The sequence below is a fragment of the Takifugu flavidus genome, chromosome 21 (genome assembly GCF_003711565.1).
Source record: "Takifugu flavidus isolate HTHZ2018 chromosome 21, ASM371156v2, whole genome shotgun sequence".
Classification (NCBI taxonomy): domain Eukaryota; kingdom Metazoa; phylum Chordata; class Actinopteri; order Tetraodontiformes; family Tetraodontidae; genus Takifugu; species Takifugu flavidus.
The window spans coordinates 7,225,887-7,246,289 of record NC_079540.1 but is presented as its reverse complement, the minus strand read 5'-3'; the positions used below and the strand labels follow the sequence as shown (position 1 = coordinate 7,246,289).

The 20,403-nt window shown below is 46.7% G+C and overlaps 4 protein-coding genes and 2 non-coding genes across 9 annotated transcripts; 5 read left to right on the top strand and 1 right to left on the bottom strand.

The window, feature by feature from the left end:
* The first annotated feature begins 304 nt into the window (after positions 1 to 304).
* Positions 305 to 7,484, top strand: cratb (carnitine O-acetyltransferase b). Of its 3 annotated transcripts, XM_057020105.1 has the most exons (15): positions 306 to 606; positions 726 to 950; positions 1,204 to 1,322; positions 2,186 to 2,239; positions 2,514 to 2,670; positions 2,968 to 3,142; positions 3,311 to 3,401; positions 4,339 to 4,426; positions 4,501 to 4,601; positions 4,758 to 4,877; positions 5,286 to 5,408; positions 5,550 to 5,685; positions 5,763 to 5,825; positions 5,901 to 6,038; positions 6,484 to 7,484. In XM_057020105.1, the coding sequence occupies exons 1-15, from the start codon at positions 559 to 561 to the stop codon at positions 6,685 to 6,687; spliced, it is 1,842 nt and encodes a 613-aa protein (XP_056876085.1). In that variant the 5' UTR covers positions 306 to 558; the 3' UTR covers positions 6,688 to 7,484. The 3 variants fall into 3 exon arrangements, with proteins under 3 accessions (XP_056876086.1, XP_056876085.1, XP_056876087.1); XM_057020106.1 differs by lacking the exon at positions 4,758 to 4,877 and having other exon boundaries at positions 305 to 606; XM_057020107.1 differs by lacking the exon at positions 306 to 606 and having other exon boundaries at positions 774 to 950; positions 1,204 to 1,392.
* A 673-nt stretch (positions 7,485 to 8,157) lies between these two features.
* Positions 8,158 to 13,077, top strand: ppt2b (palmitoyl-protein thioesterase 2b). The gene is made up of 8 exons (XM_057020108.1): positions 8,158 to 8,592; positions 9,117 to 9,270; positions 9,452 to 9,547; positions 10,189 to 10,296; positions 10,384 to 10,467; positions 10,598 to 10,682; positions 10,991 to 11,045; positions 11,264 to 13,077. Exons 1-8 carry the CDS (start codon positions 8,407 to 8,409, stop codon positions 11,405 to 11,407), a joined length of 912 nt encoding a protein of 303 aa, XP_056876088.1. The 5' UTR covers positions 8,158 to 8,406; the 3' UTR covers positions 11,408 to 13,077.
* Positions 13,078 to 13,279: 202 nt separating this feature from the next.
* Positions 13,280 to 15,716, top strand: rps5 (ribosomal protein S5). Its single transcript, XM_057020111.1, has 6 exons — positions 13,280 to 13,383; positions 13,879 to 13,982; positions 14,230 to 14,439; positions 14,674 to 14,802; positions 15,426 to 15,524; positions 15,604 to 15,716. Coding segments are annotated over exons 1-6 (612 nt in total). The 5' UTR covers positions 13,280 to 13,382; the 3' UTR covers positions 15,673 to 15,716.
* Positions 14,017 to 14,149, top strand: LOC130518832 (small nucleolar RNA SNORA3/SNORA45 family). Its single transcript, XR_008948145.1, has one exon. It is a non-coding gene; the product is annotated as a small nucleolar RNA SNORA3/SNORA45 family (small nucleolar RNA).
* LOC130518843 (small nucleolar RNA SNORA3/SNORA45 family) lies at positions 15,238 to 15,368 on the top strand. Its single transcript, XR_008948156.1, has one exon. It is a non-coding gene; the product is annotated as a small nucleolar RNA SNORA3/SNORA45 family (small nucleolar RNA).
* Positions 15,717 to 15,776: 60 nt separating the features above from the next.
* ddah2 (dimethylarginine dimethylaminohydrolase 2) lies at positions 15,777 to 19,781 on the bottom strand. Of its 2 annotated transcripts, none has more exons than XM_057020110.1 (6): positions 19,383 to 19,781; positions 18,424 to 18,890; positions 17,695 to 17,874; positions 16,820 to 16,939; positions 16,547 to 16,690; positions 15,777 to 16,286 (listed from the first exon to the last, which is right to left on the bottom strand). In XM_057020110.1, the coding sequence occupies exons 2-6, from the start codon at positions 18,721 to 18,723 to the stop codon at positions 16,167 to 16,169; spliced, it is 864 nt and encodes a 287-aa protein (XP_056876090.1). In that variant the 5' UTR covers positions 18,724 to 18,890; positions 19,383 to 19,781; the 3' UTR covers positions 15,777 to 16,166. The 2 variants fall into 2 exon arrangements, with proteins under 2 accessions (XP_056876090.1, XP_056876089.1); XM_057020109.1 differs by having other exon boundaries at positions 19,397 to 19,778.
* Positions 19,782 to 20,403: the final 622 nt, after the last annotated feature.

The following is a 20,403-nucleotide window of genomic DNA, read 5'->3' as shown; positions in this document are numbered from 1 at the left end:
TTTGATTTTTGGCTTTCTTGGAGTCAGAATTCAGTGCTTGTGTTGTATATGATGTTTACAATTTAATTTTAATAAGGATGCAAATTCTGTGCAGGTATTTTTTCTATAATAATTTAAGAAGCTGGCTTCAATAGAACAGAAAAATAAATAAATGGTTCCAATAATTGTTTCTGGAAAAACTTGTGTCTGTTGTATCTGTAGGCTACTTTATATTTATTTCCTTTTGTGATGTCCTTACTGTGCAGCAGCGACACCCTGTGGACGGGGGCGGTATCGCACCCTGGGCTCCGACAGCGGAAGCCTTTTTACGTCAACACGTGTGCGCTGAGCGTCCGTACGTGCGAGTTTGCATGCTCGCGCCCTGGAGAAACTAATCTCCCGTTTTCAGGTTGCTGAAAATGTTCGCACGTTTCCTGAAAGGCGGCGTGTTTGTCGAGCGATGAGGACACTTATCGGAGCGCTGTTGGCTGTTTGAAACACGATTGTGCAAAACTTCCCACATCTCGACGCAAAGCTGCGTTTGCTGCGCCACGGGGCGGATTTGTGATTAAAGGAAGCATGATTCTGCGGAGGGTTCCAGCGGGGAGGCGGACATGGCTGGCCCTTGTGAGTTCTGGACTTCCATTTGTTCTTGGTGCGACTCTGCAGCCAAATATGGCGGCCCGGTGTTATTAACGGGGAGGCGGGTTCTGTTTCCAAACCGCCTCGGTTGTGTTCACTTTCAGGTTCCACAGAGGCTGGATGCGTGTTTCTTCTCCTCCGTGCCGTCCCAGCCGGTGCCCCCACTAGCTCAGACCCTGCAGGGCTACCTGAAGGCCCTGGAGCCACTGCTGCCCCCCCAAGAACTGAGCCACACGCGAAGGATGGTGCAGGAGTTCGGCAGGTCGGGCGGGCTTGGCCCACAGCTGCAGGAGGGCCTGGAAAGGAGAGCCATGCTAACCAAAAACTGGGTGGGTGTGTGGACTCGGTGTGGGAACTGTGACAGATGGTGCAGCTTGATATGGGTGTGTGCACGAAAAGTGCTGCCATGTTTGTTCAAGCGCGCGGTTCTGTCCACAGACACTTTAATTTAGGATTTACAGTGCCTAAAGATCTGGACCAGCTTTGTGTTTAAAAGTACATGGATAAATGAAAGAGGCTGAATGAGTGAGGCTGTTGAAATCCATATCAACCTTCTCTGCATCTGTTGGTGCTGCCGTGCAGATCTCGCCCTCCTGGGTCCAGTGGGCCTACCTGGAGAGCAGGCAACCGTTGCCCGTGCACTCAAGCCCAGCCATTTCTCTGCCACGGAGGGATTATAATGGCTGGAGGAGCCAGCTCGTGTGAGTATTGCACACAAAATCTGATGGGAGACCACAGAAGTGTCGCCAACGCCGCCTTAATGTCACGCAGGTGAAGTTTAATTAGAATCTCAAACCTCGTTTGTCTCGGAGGGCTTTACAGGCTGCACACGCGTGCTCCCATCTGCCCTGAGAGCCTCAAACTGGGTCAGGAACAAGGGCAGAACCTGTGGGGTCGCGAGCTGTAGATGCCACATATACGGATCTAACCCGATCTTGGAGTTGGTGGACGAAGGTTCTGATCCTAAAGGAAACAAAGTCCACCGTTTGGAAACCTGCCATTTAAGAGCACTGGCTGGATTATGAAGAGTTCTGAGGTCATTAAATAAGACGATGCAAGTTTTTAAAATGGATTCTGAACGTTGGAGAGGGTCCAGAATGATCCAGAGTAAAACAGGGACGACTCTTTCTGCATCGGCTTGGACAGGACGGCTGAACGCTAGCGATGTTGCGCAGGTGATGAAAGGCAGGTGAAACATGGACGTCCAGTTGGAGCCTGAATGGGTCCAGCAGCGGTGCTGGGGAGGGTCCAGCAGCGGTGCTGGGGAGGGTCCAGCAGCGGTGCTGGGGAGCAGCGCGGGGCTTCACCCTGATGTGATGACCTCCACAAGTCTATCAGTGGTTTTAGAGCGCTGTTAGCTCACCAGCTAATGTTTAGGTTAAAATCATATATTGCTCTGCGGGGGTGCACGGTAGCCCTGTGGTGTCTCTAAGGGGAGCACAAATGTGAGCGTGGTGTTTGCCAAAGCCTGGTAAAAACAGGTCCTAACCTACCAAACCCCTCCATGGTTTCCATGGAAACAAGCAGATTTCTGTTGTCTCTCATGACCTTTGTCTCCTCCCAGGTTCGCTTCCAAACTGATCGCAGCAGTTCTGGACTTCAAGGCCAAAATCAACACGTGAGTTGCGTCCAGATTTACCTGCACGTTAATCACTGTGGATTAAAGGTGGAGTTTTAGTTTGGTTGGTTCAAAGGGACCTGATCTCATTAGGTGAACATGTTGTATCTTGAGGTGGGTCTGTTGTGAACATTTTTACTGATCTTATTGCTAAAATGTTGTGGCAGTAAAGTACGATCAGAATAATCTGTTGTTGTTGTTGTTGTTGTTAATCAGAATATCTTGTGGATGATTGACCGTTCTGAATATTAAAGGCTGTTTTCCTGCGTCTCAGCGGCCAGCTGCCGGTGGAGCACATGCGAGGGAAGCCCCTGTGCATGGAGCTCTACCCCCTCCTCTTCTCCTCCTGTAGGATCCCGGGTCCCAAACACGACTACGTCACCCACCACCGCCGCTCTCCCACACACATCACGGTGGTCAGGAACTATCAGGTGAGGTCGCAGCGCTTCCCTCCTCTCTGCTCCGCACCTCCGTGTTTGAAAGGCCAGGAGGAGCCTCGTGGCGGCACTAGCTCGTGCACTTTAGCTCCCACCGGCCTGTCCACGCCTGAAAACGGGCTCCAGAGTGACGAGGACCTGGACCAAGCCCCATTCGTTGGCGTGTGAACACAAAGCAGAGCGCTAGTCCACGGTGGCCTGTGGAGACACCCTCATCGGTCCACTAGAAACCCGATGAATCCTCACGACCAGTGCGAACGTCTCAGCTGCTAACTGTTGCTGTAAATGCAGTTCTTCCAGTTGGAGGTTTACAACAGCGACGGCTCTCGGCTCACCGAGTCTCAGATCCACAGTCAGCTGCTCAGAATCCGCTCTCAGTCCTGGAAGACGGACAAGGAGCCAATGGGCATCCTGACCAGCGAGCACCGCCACACCTGGGGACAGGCCTACAACCGCCTGCTGACAGGTGGGCCCGGTCCAGCCTGTGTTAGCGGGAGGCTTGGCTAATGCTAATGATGTGATATTAGAACTGTCCCGTTTATTGCACCCATGAAAATGGGAATATCCAGTAGTTTATTATCCTGTGTGAAACATTATCATTTATAATAATTGTGTCTGTCCACGTGTGTTTCAGATAAACTAAACAGAGAGTCTGTGCGGATGATAGAGACGGGCCTTTTCTCTTTGTGTCTGGATTCTCCAGTGATGAGGATATCGGATGAGAAGTACGCGCACACACACACGCACGCACACACACACGCTGGTATTTCTAAGTCCACAACAGAGTACATGACTCTCGATTGTCGTGCATAATTAGTGCAACCAGACTTTCTATAAAGGGGTCCAGTCAAGCTTGGCCCCCCCGCCGGTCACGTCTGCATCGTCCCAATAATCGTTGCTGTTTGTAAAGCTGCTGCTTCCGGCTCAGCAACATATAGGTGACGTGTTGTGCATGTGTCGACCAGCGAGCTCCACGTGCTCTCGAGAGGAGACTCGGGACCAGGCGGCAGCTCATCAGGGAGCTAAAATACACAGGGAAACGCCTCCATACCAAGGAAACGTCGACCACTTTAGAATTACCAGTTCACTCTTCCTCAAATGCATCTTTTTGGTCATTTTTAACCGTCTGACTAACGTATTGGTCCACACTTCCTGTCTCGGTGTAAATGGCTGTATTTCCTGTATTGCTTTACTTTTGGCTCAAGAGCCTGAACCCCTCCTTCAGCTTTTTGAAGACGTTTTACTTCTTCAAGAGGCTTTTTTCTGCCTGGAGGGAATCCCAGAGTTGTATCAATGCAGTGTGGAGGTTGTTGGTGGGGGGATCTTTCTGGAGAGGGATCCCAGGACAGCCTCCTCTGGCCAGTGGAGGTTTTCCCAGTTTAAAAAATGAACCTTGCTGCCTAACGAGTGTCCCTAATCGTCTGTCCAGATCTGGACCAGCCTCTGTCTGAATGTGTTAACCAGTTTAAGTCCAGTTGAATGTTCTCGAGGCTGCCTGACTGAGAACATCTGCATGTATTTCTTCACATATTGATTTGTTAAACAGCTCATGACCACATATTGTTGTACACTTTAGTGTGTTCCTAATAGATCTGTGTATTTTTGCCAAGTAAAAGGTCCAAATGTGTGTTGACCCTCCTCTGTGCCATACTTGATTGACAGGTATGCCAGCCGTAAGGCAGCTCAGGTTCTGCATGGAGGCGGGACATTTTCCAACAGTGGGAACCGCTGGTTTGACAAAACGCTGCAGGTGAACAAAAGACCTTAAAGCAAGTTGAGGAACGTGTGGTGGTGATGGTCTGACCCTCGTCTCTGTCTGAGCAGTTTGTGGTGGGGGAGGATGGCTCCTGGGGCCTCTTATACGAACAAGCCACTGCCGAGGGCCCCCCCATAGCAACACTGCTGCACCACATCCTTGACTACTGGTGAGATGTGATCACATTCTCTTATTGACCTGGAGGACAGCTTTAGCATGTGGCTATCGCTGGCTAAGCACCCGTGTTCTTAAATATATATATAATTTGGATTTGTGCTATTCGGCGTCACTCATTTTCAATCATTGTGTATCTTCCCGGCCGCAGTGAGAAACCAGACCCAAAGAGGGCGCCGCTGGTCCCGCTACCAATGCCCAAGAAGCTTTACTTTCACATAGACAGAGAAATTAAGAGGGACATAGAACATGCCAAGCAGAACCTCGACATGTAGGTGTGAATTCTCTAATGTGACAATGCTGCTCCAAGTCCTCCTCGCTCGCAACTCCAGCGGCTGCATTTTGATTCATCAGAAGTTGGTTAATATCGCTACACTGATTTGTAAATGCGTACTGAGCCATATAATATGCATACGTACAGGTAATTAGCAAACGAATGGTGAATACAAGCATGTTTCTGATGTCCTAGAACATCTTTAATCACTCTTCTTTCTTCATTTTGCTTTGTTATATCAGAAGAAATGTCTTGATATAGAGCACAAGTCTGATTATTCCCTAATGGCAGTTTTTGTAACGTGCACGTTGTGTGTCACACCTCAGGATGTAGCACAGCACCATGAAATTTGAGTTCAGAATGATGTCATTTAAAATCCAAACTACTGTGTTGAATTTCCGATAGTTTGATCAATGATCTTGACGTGAACGTGTTCAACTTCAAGAGGTTTGGCAAGGAGCTTCCCAAGCAACACAGGCTGAGTCCTCACTCCTTCATCCAGGTGGCTATGCAGCTCGCCTACTACAGGTGAGGGGTGGCGCCACAACCCTTTAGTTCGCATAACTACCCGTGACGCGGTTAAGAAGACGGGAAGTTCTGGTTTGTCTTCAGTTAAACAGGCCATGGATCTAATCTCTTTAGGTTTTAAAGCGTTTGCTTCCACCCCAGAGTCCACAACGAGGTCTGCGCCACCTGCGACATGGTCTCTCAAAGGATGTTTCGAGGAGGACGGACTGAATTTGTGCGCTCGCCCATAAATCAGACCCTCAGGTTCATCCTGGCCTTTGATGATGCGTCGCTGTCGGTGAGAAACTGCAGCTTCTTTTAAGCTTCGTTTGTGGGTTTGAAAGGCAGCAGAATTAGTTTTTGATTCCTCCTCAGCGGGAAGCCAAAGTCCAGCTGTTCCGAGAAGCTGTGGATGCTTATTCAGAGCTGATTGCACAGGTGAACCAGAGCCAAACTCCTCCTCCTCTAATGTTAAAAGCTTGTCCACTCAGGTTTTGGTTTTCTCCTGCTCAGGCCTTTAAGGGACATGGAATTGATCGCCACCTGCTGGGCCTTAAGCTGCAGGCCATCGAGGAAGGATACAGTATCCCAAAAGTTTTCATGGACACGGCGTACGGCGTGGCGACTCACTGGAAGCTCAGAACCGGGCAGGTGTGTGTTTTTGGTAGTTTTGGGCCCCCGATCTTCTGCCGTATTTACTGCCCATTAACTTCAGGCGTCTCCATGACACATTCCAGCTCGGAGGTCAGTGGATCTTCTGCTGTAACGGGCGGCGTTTCGCCACTTTTCCACCCTCCCGCTCAGCAACAGGCTGTGTGGAAGTTTCCCCCAGCACAGATTATTTTAGCCAGCGCCATCTTGTGGGAGGGTTCATATCATTTCAGATGGACCAGATCACAGAATGGTGGAACTGCTGACACCCTTCAAACGTTGTCAGCGTTTTTTTAAATGTGTGTTTTTGTGATCACAATTGTCGGCACGATCGTAGTCGGGCTCTTTGGGGCGGATCCCGGTGGGATTGTAAAGAAGAAGTTTATTTTTTGAAAAGGTTTCACAGACTCGGGAGTCACACTAACGAGCTGTTTTGCTTCATCAGGTTCCTGCCAACACGGACAGCGTGATGTGTTTTGGCCCCCTCGTTCCTGATGGCTACGCCATTTGCTACAACCCTCAGGCCGACCACGTCCACTTTTCCATCACCGCCTTCAACTGCTGCGAGGAGACGAACGCAGAGAAACTTGCTCTCACGCTGAAGGACACCTTGTGTCGGCTCCAGGAGTTGCTGCAGCCGACCGTGTAGCGTGTCTGCGTCACGCTCCACCTGCCACTGAAAATGCTTTATTTTCTTGAGACAAAACTGGATGCTGAGGTTCATATATCTATATTTTTTGAAACATTTTGCTCACTGAGCTCACACGTGTTAGAATTGACGTGCTGCATCAGATCCCAGCAAAATTTAGCCTGACACTCCGTCAATCTGAACAAAGCCCCACAGAAATGAGAGAAAAGCATGTCTGAGCTGCCGGCACTCCTTTCATAAGCCATGACGCCCTGCTTCACCCCTCCAATGAAAATACACGGCTCCTATTGCACTTTTGATAAATGTGTTTGAAAACCATTGATTTTGTAGCTTCACACATTTGTTGAAGACCAAAAGTGAGAAATGTGTTACATTTGACAGGTTTGTCTTGAGTTGTTTGTACTGTGGTTGCGTGTTTGCTTCACTGCTGGGAGGCGTCGGCCTGCAGGACTGGCTAATAACGCTGCCTGTGAGGGCAGCACAGCTTCCAGCACAGGTTCACGTGTGTGTTGGTGATTGTATGTTGCACTGCATTATGTTTTACAACCTTTCAGAAAATCACTAGTATCTCTGAGGCTTTTTTTGTTTTTCCCCTTTGTATTACACATAACTGAGCAATTTCCCTGTTCAGACTTTTGTTCCAGCTGTAAACAACACAAGTTACATGTGGAATAAAAGAAGATATGAAACCATGTCCATCTCCTGCCACTAAAAGGAAATGATGTGAGATACTGAGGGCTTGAAAACATTGTAACTGAGGAAGTTTTGAACAACACTAAACGTTGCTGCAATCAGAACTTTTCAGTTGTCTTCCAGTTCTATATTTTCAGTCTGGTGCAAGATTGACACTACAGAAAGTTCTAGCCAAACCTCGGAACAGGAGGGAACGATTTAGTTATTCTGTTCTATCCCTGCTTCAGGAGGCCACAGAAGACGATCCGCAGCTCTGAGCGTCCTGGTGAGGCCTGATATTCCTGTATCCTCAGCCTCTCCAGCTGCATCTGCCTCCTCCTTCACTTCTTCAAACGGCAACTTTTCACTTTTTCAGACAAGGGACATAAAGAAAAAGGACAAATTTTCCATCAATCAAATCAAAACAGACTGTTGAACATCTCTGTACCGACAGGAATGTTCTTGTTTTATTATTCCCGTTTGCCTCTGGGATGCCTCCCGTTTTTCTGCATGTACGTGCGTGCGCGCGCGTAAATCAACTAAGTGTCACTCTTTACAGACGAAATTATGAATAAAATGGACTACAGGAGGGCGAAAAAGCCGTTTAAATACCATGCACAGTAAATAAATTGAATCTATATTGTCAAACATAATTGTTTTATATAAAATAGTTGTAGTACGCTTGTGTGTATTGTATTTGCATGTATATTTGCATTGCGCCTCTATATAAAGTCTAACCCAGAACATTCAATGATGAGAGAATTTCAATAAACAAACTTCCGCCCTATGCGGAAGTGACGTCACCCCCGATTTGCGTCCGGACCGGAACAAACAACAACAAAAATAGCAGGACATGCTTTACAGCAAACTACACTTTCCTTTAAACTACTCCTTTAAATCTCCCCCTTCTGAACCGCTTCTTAGTGAGAAAGAAAAAGGGAATATGTTAGCACAACATTAGCACGGTGCTCTTGTGTTTTTGGTTTTATTTTAGTTGTCTTTTTTAATGATTTTTTAAAATAAATATTAGACTCGTTCGTGGAAACAATGCAGGACTTTTGTCCGAGGACAAGAACCAGAAGGTCGAGCAGCAGCCGGGTCTCTGCCTTGCTGTACCCGCTGCTCGGTGCGTGTTTCTGGGCTTCGGTGGCTGGATACAAGCCGGTGATAATAGTGCACGGTTTGTTCGACAGCTCTGAGGATTTTAAAAACTTAAAGATGTTCATCAACCAAGTGAGTCGTGCCACCACTGTGGACCTGGTTCGGTAGGATTGCTTTGGAAGTTAGTCTGTGGACTAAGGGATGTTAACAGAGGTCCAGCAGGCCTTCAGCTTGTATAACACCTTTATAACAGTGGAACAGCTCCTTTAGAGCTGATATCATTTATCAGTGTTAGTTCTTTATCAGTGTTAGTTCTGCCCATTATTACTGCAGGTGTACTACTCCAAAGTGGGTGTTTAGTAGTGTCATTCAAATGTGGAGTTGTAAAACGTGTTATAATATGGATTTTCTCTATTATTCTACACTCCCATCTGGAAATCAACAGAGAGCGAGACTGTATATTTCTTGAACCACCAGTCGTGGAGCTTCAGACCACATTCTTTCTGCTACAGTTAGTTTTTGCATTTTTACAATAAACAGCCATTAATCGATACATATCTGTTCGGTTCCGCTCACGAGTGAACGTTTTTGCTGACTTTTGGTGACCAGGCTCTCTCGTTGCTTTAGACTGACTCCTTCTCTCCCCTCCTCGGCAGTCTCATCCTGGCACCAATGTGACGGTCATCGACTTGTTTGACAGGAGCGCCAGCCTGGAGCCCATGTGGAAGCAAGTGGAGGGATTCAAGGCAGCTATTTACCCAATAATGCAAAACGCAGCAGATGGGGTCCATTTTATCTGCTACTCTCAAGGTCCCTGAGTACCTGGAAGTGGAATACAGATAAAAATTTGGTGTTTGTTTATGATCAAGTCCTGGTATTTTAGGTGCACTGTTATCTTTGCTAAACAGGACGTCAGAGTGATATTCTAGCTGTCTTCAACACCATGTCGTGATCATCCTGATGGAGCCTGTTTTTGGTGACCCTTCCACAGGAGGCCTCGTCTGCAGAGGAATCCTGTCCACCCTCTCAGAACACAACGTCAATTCTTTCATCTCTCTGTCCTCCCCCCAGGCTGGTCAGTATGGAGGTCAGTAACACCAAATGGGATCATTCTGTTCAAAGAGCTGCAATAAATCGTTGCTTTTGAAGAGCTAATGTGCAGATAGTGACTGAAAGTTTCTGGGTGTCGTCTTGGTCCTGTCCTCGGATCCACTCGGTTTCTAGCAGACGAAACAAATGGAAATCGAGTTAACGATCGCTCAATTTAGTGCGACCTGTGTGATTTTCCTGTAACTGCACTTGAGTCTTTTACTCGTGCTGAATGTGCCCGTCGTGGTGTGCAAATGAAAGACAAGAACCAGAAATCTGTCAGCTGTTACCTGGTTGTGTTTACTCATATCCAACATTTAAATCCCAAATCTGCATATTTCCATGATGTTTCATCCCGTTCCAGTATACTGTACGAATGAAAACATTTGTTTCTAATACCTTTCTACAAATGGTTGACTAAGACATTCAGCAAAAAGGGGAAATATGGTAATTATTGTTGTCTTAAATGGTTACAAGTAGTGAGCAATGAGACTAAAGGTTTGTAATGTTCAAGTAAAAAGATGCCATCGACACGCTGCTGAAATGCTGCAAGTTCAGATCAAATTTGGACTAAAGTCACCTCTGTTAGTGGCACCATGTTAGCAGGCCTGTTCCTCACCCTGCCCTGTTCCCCCACAGACACAGACTATCTGAAGTACCTGTTCCCACAGTTTGTCAAGTCCAACCTCTACCACCTGTGTTACACTGGAGTAGGTCAGAGGATATCCATCTGCAACTACTGGAACGGTCAGACTTCCAGCACAAACATCTGTTTTGATGTTGGAATGCAAGTAAAGCTTCTCCTCTCCCTCCTCCTTCCTCCTCCTCTCACAGACCCTCATCACAGAGACCTGTACGTGAACAGCAGTGATTATTTGGCTCTTCTGAACAGCGAAAGAGCCAATCCAAATGCAACAGGTGAGCACGTTAGCTTAATAACAAAAGCAAAACCTCTTAAAAGCTCTAAAAAGTGCAAACATCGGTATTGTGCTGAGCTGTAGTTGCTCGTGTGTAGCTTAGTGTGGCCACTTTCACACCTCAATTTCAGAGTGGAAGAAAAACTTCCTCAAGATCAAGAAACTGGTGTTGATAGGTGGTCCTGATGACGGCGTGATAACGCCCTGGCAGTCAAGGTGAGGCCACCTTCCGCTCTCCTCACGCACGTGTTGACGTCACAAGATTCTTTCTTATTGGGACCCCACAGTTTTATAACAGTATACAGTAAAGCTGAGAATCAGAACAGAGGTCATTGTGTGTGCACGTGCGCGTGCTTGTGGTTGTAATATCGGTGAACTGGAGACACTGCCGTGCACCAGAGGGAACGATATTATTATGCTCTTCTTCTTCTATCATGAAATACACTTGTGACAGTTTGTTGCTGGGACTCATCACCCGACTTGTGATGCTCACGTGACGTTTCCTCTTCTTCTTGTGACTTTAGCCAGTTTGGGTTTTATGACAACAACGAGACCGTCATAGAGATGCAGGAACAAGACGTAAGTTGACCTTAAAGGAACGACATTTACAACACATTTGCGTTGTGATCACAGCATGTTGCTTCAATGAGGAAGCAGACGATTAATTCGAAGCAGTCAGATAAGCAAACAGAGAACTGAAACTGTGTCACTAGATCATCAATCTAGCATCAACTCTAGCTTAAAGTAACAGTGAAACATGTGAAAAAGTTGAAATCTTCTTCTTCTTTGTGTCTTAGTTGTTTTTGAGAGATGTTTTCGGTTTGAAGACGCTGGCGGCTCGTGGGGATCTAATCATCTGTTCTGTTCCTGGGGTCCAGCACGTCTTCTGGCACTCGAATGAGACAGTGTTTCACACGTGCATGGAGAAGTGGCTGGAATAAAATGAGCTCTTTTATAGCACACACAGATTCACCCTGCCTGGTGTAAAGGGTGGAAACCTCTTCAGGACGTGCTGTCATTTTCAAAATTGGGAGCTCAGCTTTTATTTTCATTGTTCTTTCTGTTTTTGTAGATCAGAGAATATTTTTTGTTTGAAGAGTTGTGTACTTTTTTATGATACAGCAACACCCACTTTTCTGACAGTTAGCATAAAGATGCTCCCGAGGAATGCTAACTAGTTGCTCTGTTTTCATCAGCACCTTATACTTTCTTAAGCAATTTAACGTCTGAATACAACCATTAAGCAAAGATATGGATTTCTTTCGATGTCCCAAGGAATTCGCTGACAGACCCCTGCAGTGATGAGAAAAACTGGATGATAAATGTTCACTCTGACTTTTGTACAGTTTGTGTACATTAAGCGTATGGATGGATTACGAGAGGTCAGAGGTCAGATATTGCGCTAATATAAATAGACTCCCAGCTCCTTTCCTCTTAAATGTTTTCTTAAATGTGCGCTTCACCAACTAGGCCACATCTATTATATACAAATTGGCCGTATCCTCCTTGAATTATTATTTTTGAATAAGAAATATATGGATTTGAATTCAGACCCCAACAACAATGAGAATAGCGTTTCCATTATTGTGCTTATTAGTTCTCCTGGACGTATCAAACAACACAACAGTGCCTGAGTGTCGCTCTGCAGACTCGCTGCCCTGCGCCTCCTATGAAGCAGTTATTTATCTTTTACTCTACCATTTATATCTGCATGATCATGTTTGTGTTTTGTCTCTGTTTTATGATCATAAATATTACCCTCCTGATCATTATTACGCAGGGCTTTGGAGCTGTCATAGATTAGGCCTTAATTCTTCCCAACATGCCTCAGTGTTTCACCTCCCATACCGAAGTGCTTTGTTCTACCGTCATTGGTGTTGATGTGGGAGGAACGGAGGAAGCGTGCACAGCTGATTGTTAGCGTTCGCCAGCTCTTCGGGCCATGATGTGCCATTTTTACCTCCCTTGTGTTTAGATATCAGGGGCATTGGTGGGCCCTGCTTGTTTCAACCCGTCATCACACAGCTGTTTTTGCAAGAATAGCTCAAGTAATTAAGGCAGTTCTCTACAACACTTAATTAGTGTTGTCATTAAACAGACTCTCATTTAAATTACATTTGTGCTTGTTGCCCTTTCATGAGGTGAAAAAGGTTATATTTCCTGTGTTTTCATGGTTGTCTGCTATTTATAGTATATTTCTTAAAAGAAACAAAGGAATTGTCATGAAACAAGACATAAATAACAAGGGAATTCGTTTTTAAAGTAAAATATCAATTGCACAGTGCGTAACCAGAGATGATGACGACAATGGAATGATTTTAACTTAAGAATTAGAGGCATTAATTTAATGCTGATGCATTGTATTTTTTATATTTTTCAGTTTAAATTAATTTCTCTAATTGCATAGTATTGGGATTTAAGGGATTTCATCTGTGTTGAGATTGTCGAGAGTTATTTTTATCATTAAATGAAGGAACATTGTGGGATTTTTCCCTAGATCGTTTTAAAACCAAATCTTCTACTCAGAAAATGTCTAAAGTATTATAAATGCCACTGAAATATGTGTTGGGTATAGTCAATTTCTCAATAAAATACATTTTTGACCTTCTTATTTATTCTATTGTCCTTTTATTTGCGGGAAAATAAAATCTAATAACATTTTCTAAATAGGATTTTTGCCTGATATGGTTTCAAGTCATTTTCTTTCTACAAAGTATTTCATAGATATCATAGAGTGAAGTTTATTGTTTGGTTCTTACGTTTACTAGATTAGCTAAATAATGTTACATCAGACTCCAATTCCCTACATCACTTGCGCAGCGGAAATGACGTCCCAAGTTACCGGATATCTGCAAGCGGCGCCCCGAAAAAGCCCTTTTCCGTCTCTGAGAAGTGTGGTACAGAACGGCAGACAGCAGTGAGTGAAAAAAAGGCATATTTGTCCATCCAAAATGTGTTGAAATACAATATTCTTGGAGAAATGTTGTCGCGAAGACTTCCCTTGTACTATGATTGCTAGAAACATGTCCCCTCTTGACCATAATGTTTCGCTAGTTGGGTGTATTCTGTCGTTACGAGCACAAGTTAACACGTCGCTAGCTTGCTAACGCATGTGGATGCGGCGTGTCGATTAGCCACGTACTTCGAGCGCCCAATCCATTTAAAACTTGACAAAATTGAGCTTACGTTCTCATTATTGTTTTAGTTTAACTCGATGAAATATGTTATCCCCAAAGGTTACACTCTCTTGCGTCCGCATTTGTCATTTGGCTTCGCTGTTGCTAACGGTGGCTAATGCTACGTGCAGTGGAGCAGGCTTTACGTCGGGCCTGCTGTGTAACTGCGCTTCTGTTTTCTATTCCTCTGGCTCAGTTCAGTGGCTCATTCGATATGCTTTTATTTCAATTCCCAGTGACTGACTGGGACAATACCACGGCCGTGGCTGAGACCCCTGAGATTAAGCTCTTTGGCAAATGGAGCACCGATGATGTCCAGATTAATGACATCTCCCTGCAGGTGAGCAGCTAAACGAGAAGGACTTTTCTGCAGGCGTGAGGCAAGAGTCACTCCTGGACATTAATCTGTTGGCCCGGTGTGCTATAGACCTCGCAGAGAAAATGTCTTTGCTTATTCGTTGACTGGATCCTGCCGTAGTCCCGTCAACCACCAGCTCAGATACACTAAGTTTTTAAACTTCTAATGTGCTGAAAAGCTGCTTTTGTTTTTGCAAGGACGCCCAATAAGTTATCCACGTTCTCTACAGGATTACATTGCTGTGAAGGAGAAATACGCCAAGTACCTGCCACACTCTGCAGGACGTTATGCTGCCAAACGCTTCCGCAAGGCCCAGTGTCCCATCGTGGAGCGTCTGACCAACTCCATGATGATGCACGGCCGCAACAACGGCAAGAAACTGATGACTGTACGCATTGTCAAGCACGCCTTCGAGATCATCCATCTGCTGACTGGAGAGGTGGGTTCCTGCTCCCAGATCGCTTCCAATAGGGGATTGAACCGCTGCTGGTTCTAGAGAAGGTTGAAATTGGTGGGTTTGTTCTTCTGTTGATGGCATCATGAATATTGAAGCACTTTGTGAGCATGACTGCATCACATTGATGCACTACATGTCCTAGATCTTTTGTGGTTGGGGGGGCTTTATGTGGGATTTCCAGGTGTTGTCATGTGATAAATTGCTTTTTGTTACCAGAATCCCCTCCAGGTCTTGGTCAATGCCATCATCAACAGCGGGCCCCGTGAGGATTCCACCCGTATTGGTCGTGCGGGTACGGTCAGGAGGCAGGCTGTGGACGTGTCCCCCCTCCGGAGAGTCAACCAGGTACAATTTTACACGAAGATTTGATTTATATCCATTTATAGGACTTTGGCTCTTGTTAGTGTTAGATCTTTACGTCCCCTACCTGATGTCCCACAGGCTGAAATAATGTCTCATTTCTCTTCAATTCCTCCATCTGTTCTTATCAACACTTGTTTAGTGACGTTTTGGTTTCCATTATTTCAATAAAACCTATTTTAGAGTAAGAAATCTGTCCCGTGCGCCACTCGAGCGCCACAGAATCTTTCACAATAATGGCGTCATTTACATTTCTGCATATAAAATGTACTTTAGTTTTCTGAATGATTCATGGCCTGAAACCAGTGACGAGCAGCGTGCAGCATTATGGGCTGCCAGATCGAGTGGATCATATATGTAAAACTCAGGTTTTTACTAGAACTAGTTCTGGTCAACATTCGTCCTCACTGCTGTCTGCCAAGCGAGGCTAGAGTCACGCCTGGACACGCTCCATTGTCCTGGTGTGCTAGAGCGCTCGCAGAGGAACCTCTTTGCTTATTCATTGGCTGTAGTCTGTTGTGGCCCAGTCAACCACCAGCTCAGAAACACTTTAGATAGGGAGGGGGTCCCCTTGTACTTGCCTTGACCCAACCCTCTGGCTTCTTTAGGCCATCTGGCTGCTGTGCACAGGAGCACGAGAAGCTGCGTTCAGGAACATCAAGACGATTGCAGAGTGTCTGGCCGATGAGCTGATCAATGCAGCCAAGGTGAGCGTCGACCCCCCAGGTATTCCTGCTGCTCCGTGCGCTCCGGCCACATCTAAGTGTTCTGGGTTTTTTCCTGCAGGGCTCATCTAACTCTTACGCGATCAAGAAGAAGGACGAGTTGGAGAGAGTTGCCAAGTCCAACCGTTAAACGCGTTTGCTTTCTAACAAATAAATTTGGACAATTTCCTTGGATGTCATGTGTACTTTTTTGATGCATCGCACTTGAATTATTGTCCACCAACTACACACGAGCAGCTTTAATGTTAGGCTTTTATTGGTCAAACCATTTTCTGGTAACCTTGATTCTTGACTCAGGTCCAATAAGGAAACTGCTGAAATCCCCAGAATCCCCAGCGTTCGTTAACAGCACCACAGGTTTCCTCCAACCAAAGGAAAACGACTTCAGTCTCCTCGAAGGCCATAAACTTCAGAGGAACATCTACCCAGTGATGGACGCTGTAGATGCGTACGTCTTTAAAAGTCATTTATCTCACACTTGTGAAAAGGTTCAAATTTAGCAGTTTGAAACTCAAAACCTGCGCTATAAAAAAAATCAGCTCTATTTCTATCAAAAAGTGGACAGACTCATCGTGGATTAAACTGGGGGCAGAGCTGGAGGTGTTCATGTTACACTGACGAGTGTTAGAGAGACGTGTGTTTTCTGTTGATGAGGAGGCAGAGGGAGGACAGAGGTGCCCCCAGTTTGGAGGCCTCGCTGCAGGCTGTAGGGAGGAAGGTGTAGTCCTGTAGCTTTTGGAGGACCTGCAGACAGGATACACAAGACGTCACTCGTGCAACATGTACACGCAGGCTGCATTAAAAGATCCGAAGAGTTGATGTTTTGGAACTGACAAAAACACAACTGCTGCAGCTGTTGGCTTATTTTCAGATCCAAGCACGTTATATTAACGTTTCTCAGGTTTGACTTTAATTATGAGCATCTTTCTGCTACTGTCGCGTGGGAATGTCGCCACCTGCTGGGCACCGGTGAGAACACGCGTTCCAGCTGTCCTGGCACTCACCGCGACGCTGTCGGGACATTCCTCCGCCGGTCGGTGGAGCAGGAAGTCCCGACTGGAGGGTCCCTTGATGTAAATGCAGTTTGCTGCCGATTCCTCTGGAACACTCAGCACTTGGTAGTGGTGATCTGTCAGCTGCTCCATCATCTGGAAGGGAAATTGCCATGAAGCGTGCTCCACCCCCACCCAGAGGGCCGGGACAGGGACGTCCAGGAGAGGCTGCTGCCTGTTCACACGGCTGATTCATGAGACGGACGAGGTCAACACACAACTCACCCGCAGTGTTTTCTTGGCTCCGCTGCTGCTGCTGATGATGATGGTGCCTGGACCTCCCATGGAGCAGATGTTTTTCAGGCGGGCTCCCCCGCACACGGGCACCGTGGACACGGTGAAGTCCTGCATGGATCAAGGCGGAAGCCTTGGATGAATCACATCCGGGAGACGGACAAACCTGCTCTGGACGTGTGAACTCTAGTGACACCGGTTCCACCTGAAGGCGGACGCCCACACACATCTGGAGATCTTGGTTCAGACTCACAAATGTTAAAGATGTTTTGGGTTTCTTATTCCTTTACTCCTATTGGTTAATCATTCCAGCCGTTTAAACTTTAGACTAAGAGTTCAGCATTTTAGGACTTTCTAGGGCTCGTAAGGTCACAGTGCATCAACACACAAGTATAAGTGCACGTGCACGTGCACGTGGGCATTTAAAGAAACACTAAATATTGAGCTGAATGATTGGAAAGCATTTTGAAACACGATACACAGGAAGTGAGTGAACACTGCCTCTTTCATCTCACACATGGCCCAGCCCCCACTAATTCATACCAGACGGGCGTGCACACGCGCACACACACACACGCGCACACACACACACACACACACACTGTGTGTGAGTTCACACAGCAAACAGCACTTAGGAGAAGTGGAAAAATCCATGTTCATCATGGATGGATTGGAACGGATTCATGGAACAAAGCTGAGCAGCACCTGCCGTCGTTGGTTTCTGTGCTTGACCTAATTACAGCTCTTCAAGCAGATGTTGGGTTAGGGTTAGGGTTAGGGTTAGGGTTAGGGTTAACCCTAACCCTACCCTAACCCTTTCTCTCTGTCTCATCCCAGAACTGAACCCCCCCCAGGCTGAATCTCACCCTGAAAGTGTCCGCCAGCACTTCGGCCCCTCTGCGGTTGGTGTGAGAGGAAATGCCGACGAAGAATTCTCTCCCGGTGAAGAGGATGTCGCTGCCCTCCAGGGTGGCCCCTCCAGAGCTGGCGTCCATCTCCACCACTGTCAGCTTCAGCTCCGACACCACCCTCTTCACCGCCTCCACCTGGGGGGGGGGGGACACAATCAGCCCATCAAATACATCTGCTGCGTCTGAAGGCTCCAGACAGTCGCCTCAGAAAGACCCTTGATTGGCTCTTTAAAGGTTCCTCCTTCCTCCAGAAGAAATGAAACCAGATTACAAGAGTCAAAGTATTAAACCTAAATACCCTCAGTAGCTTATGAGGGTTAGGGTCAGGTTAGGTACAGGTTAGGGTTCCGTTAGGGTTAAGTTAGGGTCAGGTTAGGGTTCCGTTAGGGTCAGGTTAGGGTTCCGTTAGGTTAAGTTAGGGTCAGGTTAGGGTTCCGTTAGGGTCAGGTTAGGGTTCCGTTAGGGTTAAGTTAGGGTCAGGTTAGGTACAGGTTAGGATTCCGTTAGGGTTCCGTTAGGGTCAGGTTAGGGTTCCGTTAGGGTCAGGTTAGGGTCAGGGTTCTTTCCACAGGGCTCAAATGAACTGGTAACTGATGCAGACTAAAATATTTGGAGTAGAGAACAGAGGAGTGCGTGTGTGTGTGTGTGTGTGTGTGCGTGCGTGCGTGTGCGTGTGTGTGTTACTTCGCTGCGCCGCTGCTCTCTGAAGGGCCTGGTGATGAGAGCGGTGCCACCTTGGATGACCGCCAGGTCTTCGATCCTCCAGCTCTCTGGCAGCTCGGGGTCGGGGGGGATCTCAATCAGCTGCAGACCCACCTTCTGCCTCAGGGCACCTGCCAGGCAGCCGAACTGCCGCTGAGCTTTGGCCAGGTCTACTGACACCTCTCCATTCTCATGGCCGTCTCCTGCCACTTTCCCAAAGGTCTCTGGGATGCCACGAACCACAGCATGTGTGAAGCTACCATAGGGGCACATGTTTGCCATGACGTCGCTAATCCGACCGGCTGGACGGTGACTTGGCTGGAAGAGTCGCTGGGCTGGGAGCAGGCAATCAAACTACAGACGCGTGCCCCGAACACTAAACAAAGATGATGAAGATGTTGGGGAGGAAGCTGGAGAGCGTCTTCATCACTTCAGCTGCACAGGCCCAACTGGAAAGTGAAGGAACCCAGCATGAATGAGGGAAGACAGATGAAGAACGCTTAGGGTTAGGGTGCAGAAATGGTGGATTTGTGCACTGTCTAAGGTCAACTGTCCCTTTTATCATCTTCTCTGAACATCACAGAGTCAGGCTGTGGTTCCGTGCTGAATATTTCCTAAATGTGCTGCATGACTTATGCAACAAGTGCTGACCTTTCATTGGGTCTGGCCATAAGACCAGAAAGCTTTCCCACTTTCTGTGCCATTACTCAACATCTGTGTCTTTCAGTTCCATTTAAAGCTTATTGTTCCAGTGTTGGAACACAGAACTTTACTGGTGTTCTAACTAAGAATTGGATCATAAACAGGAGAAAACACGCTGCTTGCTGCTGCAGGAGTGCACCGCCCAACACTTCTCCGCTCCTTCCAAAATACTTGTTGGGATGTTGCACGTTTAAACGACCCTCGTCGTGGATAAATAGTTTTAAACAACACACGAGCACCTTTATCTGCTCACCGCTTCTTTATCTTCTCAGATCGGTTCTCTGTTTGTCCTAAATTCCAGCCAGACGTGTTCCCGTTAGTTCCCGTTAGTTCCCGTGATCCACCCGCTCCCTTTTCTCTGCCTTCTTCTGCCAAACAATCTGTGAGTCAAGCTGGCGACAGTAGTCGCGCCCGTTTCCGGTTGTTTCCGAACCTCCCACTGTTAAAGCTCCTGTGAGATGTTTTTCTACCCGTCGAATCTGACCCGAAGTGCTTAAGAGACCCGAGACAGTGTTAAGGCGACACTATTCGAGGGTATAAAGATTTACAAACCATTAACTGAGCAGCAGCCCGTGCTCTTATTTTACCAGTCATCTACACAATTTCCGGTTCTTGTATGTAATTGACTTGACGGGCCCATAAACCCCCCACACCCCCGTCCGGAGTCCATCAGCGTTGGTCTGAATGTCCACAGCTTCTGCTGTATTATCTGTCATTTTCAGTGCTATTATCAGAACCAAAGCCTCTCCAGCAGTTACAGAAGGTTTGTGCAGAAATCTCTTAATTATCAAGTTCTTTCTCAAATAAAAAGTCGATGAAAATCTTCAACACAAAAGCAAAGGGTTCAAATCAAAACACATCACTTAGCTTGAGCTCTTCACATCTGATCAGATCACCAGTGGAGATTGTCTCCTGTCTGTCTGCACACTTTAAACCCAAACTGGGTTCTTTTGTTCCCTCAACCCAAATAAATGAAGCCTGGAGCCTTTTCACAGGATTAAGGGCTTATATGAAAATGAATCCTGCGGGCAGGTCACAGCTTCAGTGTTGGAACCACCACGTCACCTAAACTGGTCACCGTCCTTGGCTATGTCTCGTAGTGGAGGAGAGGAAAGGATGTGTTACATCATCAGGTTCAGGTCCAATTATTCCCACAGACCTTCTGAGAACCAATGCTGCTCGTTTGCCAGCATCAAAACCTGCTCGTTTTTCTATAATATGTGGGTCAGATGTCTGGAAGACGGAGTAAAGACGCTTCTT

Excerpts from the sequence above, each read along its gene's own strand:
- rps5 (XM_057020111.1), top strand. Across the intron at positions 13,983-14,229 it reads TTAATGACATCTCCCTGCAG|GATTACATTGCTGTGAAGGA; the intron begins GTGAGCAGCTAA and ends CGTTCTCTACAG. Across the intron at positions 14,803-15,425 it reads CCCTCCGGAGAGTCAACCAG|GCCATCTGGCTGCTGTGCAC; the intron begins GTACAATTTTAC and ends TGGCTTCTTTAG.
- cratb (XM_057020105.1), top strand. The coding sequence starts at position 559 with ATGATTCTGCGGAGGGTTCCAGCGGGGAGGCGGACATGGCTGGCCCTT. Across the intron at positions 607-725 it reads GGCGGACATGGCTGGCCCTT|GTTCCACAGAGGCTGGATGC; the intron begins GTGAGTTCTGGA and ends GTTCACTTTCAG. Across the intron at positions 2,671-2,967 it reads CGGTGGTCAGGAACTATCAG|TTCTTCCAGTTGGAGGTTTA; the intron begins GTGAGGTCGCAG and ends CTGTAAATGCAG.
- ddah2 (XM_057020110.1), bottom strand. The coding sequence starts at position 18,723 with ATGGCAAACATGTGCCCCTATGGTAGCTTCACACATGCTGTGGTTCGT. Across the intron at positions 16,691-16,819 it reads GAGCCAAGAAAACACTGCGG|ATGATGGAGCAGCTGACAGA; the intron begins GTGAGTTGTGTG and ends TTTCCCTTCCAG. Across the intron at positions 16,287-16,546 it reads AATGTCCCGACAGCGTCGCG|GTCCTCCAAAAGCTACAGGA; the intron begins GTGAGTGCCAGG and ends TCCTGTCTGCAG.
- ppt2b (XM_057020108.1), top strand. The coding sequence starts at position 8,407 with ATGCAGGACTTTTGTCCGAGGACAAGAACCAGAAGGTCGAGCAGCAGC. Across the intron at positions 10,297-10,383 it reads CATCTGCAACTACTGGAACG|ACCCTCATCACAGAGACCTG; the intron begins GTCAGACTTCCA and ends CTCCTCTCACAG. Across the intron at positions 10,468-10,597 it reads AGCCAATCCAAATGCAACAG|AGTGGAAGAAAAACTTCCTC; the intron begins GTGAGCACGTTA and ends CCTCAATTTCAG.